Genomic DNA, 8708 nt, shown 5'->3' with positions numbered 1-8708 from the left:
GCTTGGAGAAGGCAATGAAAGTTAAAGTTGTTTTCTTTCCACTTCTCCCTCATCCTCCCCATCTATTTCCTCCCTCCCTCCCTTCCTGACTTGTGGTTCTCAAACCTCTGACGTTCATGTCTTCCAGTTCTCAGACATCTGATGTTTCTTCTATGTGGTGGCTCTTACATTAAGCAGTGTTTATTCTATATGGCTCTTACATTGGCCACTGCCGCTCTTATTTTATTTTTTTTAAAAAAAAAGACCCATTCCTGCTTTCAGAAACGTAGCATGTAAGAGGAGAACATAAGGTTTGATGGCAACACTTCTCCCTGACATACGAGTTTTATAATATTGAGGGAGTGTTCAAAACATACACCATACAGAGAATGCACCTTAATAAGGTGGAAAATTCTTGGGACTTTTTTAAAATGGAAGAGATGTGCACTTGACCATTGCTGAGAGTGAGCATACCTCACTCTGATTTTTCTTCTTTTTAAAGAATCAGCACAAACATGTTTTCAGGGGCCAGCATTTCAAAACAGCTGAGAAGTGGGACTAGTGACACAGGCTGTTGAAGTGACAGGCATTGGCCAATCTGTGATATTCTTGCAGCTTTCCCTCTAAAGAGGAATGCTTTCCCTCTAAAGAGGGGACACTGTTTTTCCATGAACTCATGTGATTTCACTACTCAGTGTGGTTGTTACCCCACAACATCTGTGGCTGGAGAAATGCTATCTGGTTTAGCCACAACTTCACAATCCTCCTGTTAAAACCACAGTATATGAGAAAGACTCTTGGAAAAGCATAGGATGGTTTTTCAAGCACTTTCCTGGGCTTCCATGAATTTCTGCAGCGTCCCACCTCATATATTTTTTCTTCCTTACAACATCTCATCAGTACACAAGTTGTGGTGGTTGTTTGCCTTGGAATTTTTAAATTATTAAATAAATTACTTATTACTATTTTTAAACTTTTAAATTGGGGGCAAGGAGAGGAAGGTGAGGGCCTACAAGCAATCACAACCTGGAACGGAGGTTTCCTGACCCAAAAGAAGGGCTGAAAATCACTGCTTTTGAGGATGGTACACAAGACTGTTGCTGTCTAGTGGGTGGGTGATCTCACTCCTTGAAGCATCAGGTTTGTCACGTAGGGATTCTCCTGGATTCAAGATTGTGGCCAGAACATCTGATGGTGGCTGTGACCGGGAGAACCTTTTATCTGCTTCTGTTGCTGTAAAGATATTGCCATCTATGCCTTAGTGACATACCATATATTAGACTACTGCAATAGACTCCATATGGGTATATCTTTGTATAGTCCAGGAGGACCAGCGAGTGCACTGTGCAAACACTGCTGTTTGTCCTTTGCTGGTGAGAGCACATTACGTAGCAGTAAGCACATTTTGAAGCACATTGCTGCTTCAAAAACTGCATTGAGTACCTATATGTTTCCAGACAATATGAGGTACTGTTGGATCGACAAAGCCCTACAGATTCCAATTGAGTACCTAAGAGAACATCTGTTTCCATGTAAGTCCTCTCACTCTTTGAGATCTGCCAATGAGAATGTACTTTGAATGTCATATCAAGTAGATGCAAGACTGGCATACACCAGGAGCAGAGTCTTTTGAGTGGCTGCCCCAGCACTTTGGAATCTACTTTTATTCCATTGAACAGCTGAGATGGGAATTTAATCTTTTAGAGCTGGGCAGCACTATGCTGTTAATGATAGATAGGTTGCTCTATGATGCTTTAGAATTCATTGTAGGGTGTTATTGTTTCAATGGTTTTTTTTTTAAAACTGTTAATCTAAAAACAACATCAAGAGTCCCCACCCCTTTTTTCTGCCAAAAAGCAGTATAAAAATGCTGCATTTTTTTTAAAAGTTCAAACATTCCTAAAACCTTTTTTCTACAAAAAAGCCCAGCAGGAACTCATATGCATATTAGGCCACACCCCCTGCTGCCAAGCCAGCCAGAAGTCCCTATGCTTTCCTGCTCAAAAAACCCCGCACCTGCCTAAAACCATTAAAACAAAATAAAAAATTCCCCAAATGTGATGGTGGGACAAATGGAGCAAACAGCTACACCTCTGAAACCAAATGTGAACCAGGAATTCAACATGACCACTTGCTTGTGTAGTTTTTTTCTTTGAAGATTTATAATTTTTTTTCCAAACAAAATATCCAAAGCAGCTTGCGATAAAAAATAAAATTCTCAATTAAACAATACATCAAAGGCAACATTAGAAATTTAACAAAAAGCAAAGTAAAATGGAAGCAAACAGCAAATCAAACTACCATTTTATTTATTTATACATACATACCTCTTTTTTCTCCCCAATGGGGATCCAAAGAGGTTTATAACATCTTTCTCTCTTTGATCTTCATAACAACAAACTTGTGAGGTAGGCTTAACAGAAGAGAGAGGAAAAGTAACCTGTCAGAGGTCACCCAGCAAGTTTCCAAGGCAGAGGAGAGGATTTGAAGTTGCATCTTCCAGATTCTAGTCTGACACTCTAACCACTAGACTGTGCTGTCTCTCATAACCAGTTGGGGGGGGTGGGGGGAGGAGGTAGAAGCAGTAGAAAAATCAACAGTTAAAAGTACTGGCAAACAAAATGGGATTAAGGCAGGGATACTCAGTGCTTTGGGAGCCGCATGCAGCTCTTTGGCGTGCCACCTGTAGTTCTGAGTACTGTTCTCCAAAATAGCTCCTGCCCCGCCCCCCCCGTTCCAGGAAAGGGCAAGGCCCTTACCCACTAGGGCTTGTGGTTGACAAGTTGTTCCCAGTCCCACCTTGAAACAGCTAAGCTATTTTGAAATAGGTAAACGATGAGTTTCCCTGAGGTGCAGGCATCCTGCCAGGGAGGGAAAGATGACTCTCTTGGCTGATGGTAATCGCAAAATGTGGCTGTTTATTTAGAGTGTGTACCTCTGATTTAAGGGGAAATCTTTAAAAATATATGGTTGGAGACCATCTACACTAAAAAGACCTGCTCTTGCAGCACCATCCATCTAATTTCTGAAGCCTGGGGCATCTGGATTTTTTTTAAAAAAAAAATTGTAGTGTGTGTGTGTGCGCTTGCATACCTGCATGTCATGTTGACCTTTCGTGACTGACCCCCTATGGGGAGGTGCCTGAATACAGCCTGCCCCCATCTCCCACTATTCCAAGGAGATTTCCCATTCATGTACTTGCCAGAGTCGACCCTGCTTGGCTTCTGAGATCTGACAAAATTGGGCTTGTCTGGACTACCCACGTGACAGCGAGCTTTGAGATGGATCTTTAGAACTAACAGATTCATATTGGAAAAGGTGACCCTTCAGGAAGCCATCTGGTTTTTATATGTCAAAATGAGATCCCTCAATTATGCTTGGGAACAGCCTGAAAGCCACTGAGATGTCTTTAACAACTCCAGTTAGAAGTGCTTTAAACAGGGGTATCAAATATGCAGATTGGGGGCCAAATCAGGCCCCCGAGCAGAGCAACTGGCTGTCATCTTCTTCCTTCTCCCTCTCTCTTGCTTCCTTCTGCGTCATAGCTTGCTTTGCAAGGCTTGCTGAATCGCACAGGAGCTACAGAGCAAAACCTCTGTTTTCTCCATTGGCTAAGGCTCCTCCCTTGGGGAGGAAGGGGAAATAGTTTGCCTTGCCAGGAGTGCTAACATTTTAAACAAGTTTTAAGTTTTTAAAAATATATATATTTGTGTTTGTCTGTGTTCTTTTTAAATGTTATATCTCTGCTACCTAATCTTAAATAGGTACACACATGACCCGGCCCTGCATGGCTTGGCCCGACCTGACCTGGCCTGACCCAACAAGGTCTCATTTATGTCAGATCTGGCCCTCATAACAAATGAGTTTGACACCCCTGGCTTAAACCCTATGTTTTCTGATGCTGAACCAGTCAACGTTTCAGAACAGTCTTCAAGGGCAGGCCAACGCACAAGGCAATACAGTAATCTAACCCATCTAACTCAGGTTATTTATTGTATTTAAAATATTTATGTACCTGCCTTTCTTTGGGGCATCCCAGGACCCAAGCCTTTGCCTGCCTCAGGATCCTATTCCTGTCTACAACATTATACCCACTCCTCCCAGGTGATCGCAGCACTCACCAAGATGGGGTCTGCACCCCTGTTTGAGTACTACAGAAACAAATTCATAATTATGCTTAACTCAGCCTATCTGTCAAGCATCCCCAAACACACTGTGATTGCAGGATGAAGATGTCAGTTCAGACAGGTACTCAATGACAGAAATTGAGAAGCAAAACACAAACAGCTGTGCAAATCTGTTTACAGGTACATGTTCAAACTCATACATAGCATTCGTTTACTGTCCCAGAAAAAGCTCTGTGAGTCCTGTTATTCTTTCCATCTCTTGCACACACCATGACAACCCTTGATCTCACCTGTGTCAACACTATCACACAGGCATGTACATGAAAAATCATTCATACACTCATACCTCTCCCAAAACCACAACCTTTCTAACAGTTGCATTAATACCTTTCCCACAAAACCGCAGAGTTGCTATCTCCCTCTCTCTGTCTCTCTCTCTCCTACACACACACACCTACATCTTGTATGCATAAAATATCTCCTACACCACCGGGCACACACAATCACACCAATGGAACACCACTTCCCATAAAACCTCTCAGATGCAAAGCACCCTAATTTATCCCCTCCCACCCAGCTGCTGCACCCCTCCCTGACGACCCCTTCCCCCTCCCTTCCCCTCAACCCCGCCCCCGAATCCCCACCCCTTTCCCTTGCCTGGGGAGGAGGCGCTGCCTTTGTTCCGCCAAGGGTTAACCCAGATTGTGTCTGTCACCCAGTTGCCCGGATGCTGATGTAAGGAGAGAGCTCGAGAGATCCCTTCAGATTGCAGTGAGAGGAGGCGAAGGACCAGACCGGAGGAAGCTCTCCGCCAGCATCCTGCATCCCCAGCAGTATCAGCATCAACATCAGCATCCTTGGTTGGGGGTGGCTGGACCAGCGGGAGGATGCTGGTACCCGGACTGTAGCATCCTTCATCCCTCTTCCTCCTCCCTCCCCCTCCCTGATGCATCCCCCTCCCCCTAAACCCATCAGGATGCCGGCCCCGGTATTGTCCCTATAGGGCGATATCGGGGGCCTTGCCTTGCCTCTCCCCACCCCACCCTACCCCCCAAGGCCCCCATCTCTTATTGTTGCTTGGAAGGTGACAGACAAAAGCCATGTCCAGTGGCAAAGAAGCAGGTGGGGTCCACCCCTACCAGCCACAACAGACCCAGCAGCATGCTCAGTACGTGGGGCCCTACCGGCTGGAGAAAACACTGGGGAAAGGACAGACCGGTGAGTACTTGAGATCCTGCCTCTTTATGAGGCTGGGTGGGAGGGGCAGCCCCCCCCCACGCCACGGGAATGGGCACAACCATGGGACAACCTCGGTGGCAGAGAAAAATTCCATTTCCCTTGGCCTTCTCCAGCATACAGGGATAAAGGAGGGGAGGGGTAATTTGACAGAATGATCGAGGTTAAGTTGGCCCAGGCTGATGAATAAAAGATGTGTTTGGAAGTGTTCATGTCCCATGGCCAAAGGAAGGTGGGAGAAGGAGTTCAGGGAAAGAGGGTAGGAGGTTTGCCTGTCTAGAAAATAAATTGGTGGGAAGGAGGCTGGATTCCTCCTTCCTGGAGTTTCTTTGGGGGAGTACCCAGCTGTCCAAAGTGGGAAACCAAAGAGCTGATTTGAGGGGGATGTCAGAAGAAGGTACAAGACTGAGGTTGCCGGGGCAGCTAGATATCTTGGGAAAGAAGAGTAAATTTGGCAGAAGGGGTGTTGGTGGTGGTCAGAAGGACGTACATGTTCAAATGGTTGGTGTTGTAGTTAGAAGAGAGAGGGCATTGCTTATTGGATGTGCAGGAGTTAGCCTGGAGTGCCTGTTCAGGAAAGAGTTTATTTTACATGGTGGCTGATAGAAATGCAGATTTTTTTGTTTTTGGAAAGGGTGTGTTTTAGAAAGACATCCCTAGCAGCAGATGTTGTTTTGGGATTGTTGTGAGGTTCTCTGAATCCGCTGTGCGAGGTAGCAGAGAGGTGTGTGCACACATACAAACACACACACAAATACTTATTCCTAGACAGAACCTGGGAGGGTGGAGGACACACCAGTGGGTCACTCATCCTTTCCAAACAGGTCAGGTTTGCAGCCTCCGCTGAGGTGCCTGTATCTCCCCGGCGAAGGACCAGAAGCAGAGAGCACTGGAGATGAAGCAATAGCTTTAAAAAAAAAATTGCTGCAGTGACCAAGGTTGGTTAGGGACGAAGAGGAAAAAGAGAAAAAAAAACTTGATTTGAATGTGTGACACCCAGATTCCTCAACCCATAGCAGCTCACAGAAAGACCAATAAACCCCCTCTCCGTTTCACCTGCCTATCTCTACCTTGCTGAGATCCTGTATTTATGAGGGACGGCCCAGAGAGGGATGCTGCCGGTGCGTGTTGTGGAGAGGCCTATACAATTCTCTCTGCCTTCCCCCCCCCCCTCTTCCAATCCTCTCCTGCTGCAGCACTCTGGATGAATGAAAGAGTTTTCTACTCTCTGCAGGGATGCCGATTCGATTGTGTGGTTTAGATTACAGGGGCTCTCGGTAGGTTATGAGAGAGACACGGCTTGACTAAATGTCCAAGGCCAGGCAATAAAAAAATTCATCTTCTTTAGCTTCCTTTCCTTTTTCGGAGATGGTTAATCGCTGGTTGGAAAGGGGGGAGACCCATCTATCTCTGCAATGATGCAGGAAAACCCAAACCACAAGGCCTCTCTCTGTCTGAATCCCTCAATTTGTGTGTGTGTGTGAGAGAGAGAGAGAGCCTCGGTGTGTTACAATGAGTATTGTGGTTTGAAAAGGGAACCGATTACTGCAGTGGCGAAGAAGACTGTGACAAGGGGAGGCAAGACTGGTGTGTGTGTGCCAGGACAGGGGAGGGGGGGCTTGCCCATGTTTTGGAGGTTTAGAAATGTAAAAAAAAGAGCCCAGCATGACTGTAATAAAGGTTTGGAGCAGGTGGGTAAAGAAATGGAAGAGGCAGGAGGGGAGAAGAGAGGATGGGATTTTGCTGAATAATCATTTCTTCAGTGTGGCGGCAGAGGCAGTTCTGTGCAAAGATGTTTCAGGAATTTCCCGACTAAATGGGGCTATAGATGGGAAGAGGAGGAGGGAAAGGACCAGGTTGTTTCCTGTGTCCCAAAAGAAACAGACACCAGAAACAACAAAACAAATGGATGCCTCCACCCAACAGAGGAGGGTTTCCTTTTTCGCCTGGAAGTGTATCTGGCAATACTGTCTCCTTTCATGATTATTTATGTGACCCTTTCATGTAGTAAAAAATGCATTGGTAGGAGATGACTGAAGTGGCATGCCCAAGGTCACCTAAGGGACATCAGTGGCAGAGATCAAATTTTTTTTCTTTAAAAAAAAAGTGTATACATCTCAATTCCTGCTGGACTGTGTGTTCATTTGTGTTTCGCAGCCCTGAAGATGCTGAGTTGGGATTCTCCTGGGGCGGGAAAGGAAGGAAGTGGTGCGTGTTTGCAGACTGAAGAAGTATGCACATGTTTATAAAGCAGCTTGCAAGTTAAAAACAAAAAAGTTGACTAGAAAAAAAAATGATGAATTGAGTCCATCACAATGCGTGCCGTTCATTGACAGTTCTGCTGGACACAACGCTACAGTGACCAGAAAACTCCGATTTTGTTATTAGAATTATCTTAAATAGATTTGGGGGAGGCACTTTTGTCTGGAAGACAGTGTAGCTTGGGGCGTAGTAGTGTTTGTGGTTCTGGGAATAGTAATAATAACAACCAGTGCTCCCTCTAAGCTGTGGAGTCTTATGAGCAAAAATTCTACTTTGTGAGCTACTGGCATTAAAGTTGTGACTGAGAGATTTGGCTACTGTATAAATTAGTTTGCTCTGAAGCTATTTTTCCTGAGCTAAGACAAAAATGTGTGAGCTACAGCTAAAAAACTGTGAATTAGCTCCCACGAACTCAGCTTCGAGGGAACACTGATAACGACAGTAACTGTTATTACTATCTAACACAATTAGTGTTCGAAGTGCTTAACAAATATCGTTTTGTAATCCTTACAACAGTCCAGTAAGGTAGGACAGCATTGTTATTCCTGCAGATGGGAATAATTGAAGATAATTGACTGGCATGACGATGCTACCTAGTGAATTTGTGGCAGAGGGGACACTTGAACCATGGATTTCCCAGATCACATCTACGCAGCCACTATGTGTATGCCCATGATTGCCTTGGCCTGACATGTCTGTGTGTGACTTTGAGCAGATGGGTCAGTTTTAGAGTTACTACTGTTATTATTTGTAAAAAAAAAAGGGGGGGGGTCTTAAAGGACTAGTAAATTATCCAGAGTTTTTTAAAAAGGGGGGATAGGAAAGCACCCTGCTCTCTTTCTCTCTCAGTCTATATTTTCCTCCTTTAAAAAGACTGTAATGCTGTTGTGGTTTTGAGGTCTAAGCACACTTAAAGAATCATAGAAGAGATTAACAATGATATTTAGATCTTTTTGGGGGGACCAAATTAAGATTTAATTACAGAAAGGATAGAGGAGGAGCTGAATGGGGCCTGTGGAATATTGGCTAATAGAGAAAGAGTGACAGTCATTCACAACACAGTCTTAAGCAGAGTTATACCCTTGTAAGCCTATTAACTTCAGT

General features: G+C 44.7%; 1 protein-coding gene across 5 annotated transcripts in view; it reads left to right on the top strand.

The window, feature by feature from the left end:
- Positions 1 to 4759: 4759 nt before the first annotated feature.
- Positions 4760 to 8708, top strand: part of BRSK1 (BR serine/threonine kinase 1) — a 45793-nt gene continuing 41844 nt past the window's right edge. For 3 of the 5 annotated variants that reach the window (XM_060256091.1, XM_060256088.1, XM_060256089.1), the window contains exon 1: positions 4761 to 5324. In XM_060256091.1, coding sequence (XP_060112074.1) covers positions 5207 to 5324 — 118 coding nt within the window. In that variant the 5' untranslated portion in view covers positions 4761 to 5206. Of the gene's footprint in view, positions 5325 to 8708 lie in introns of all 5 variants that reach the window. The other 2 variants (XM_060256087.1, XM_060256086.1) reach the window with 1 other exon arrangement.

Source organism: Heteronotia binoei, chromosome 15 (assembly GCF_032191835.1).
Source record: "Heteronotia binoei isolate CCM8104 ecotype False Entrance Well chromosome 15, APGP_CSIRO_Hbin_v1, whole genome shotgun sequence".
Classification (NCBI taxonomy): domain Eukaryota; kingdom Metazoa; phylum Chordata; class Lepidosauria; order Squamata; family Gekkonidae; genus Heteronotia; species Heteronotia binoei.
This window is presented reverse-complemented; position numbering and strand designations above follow the sequence as displayed.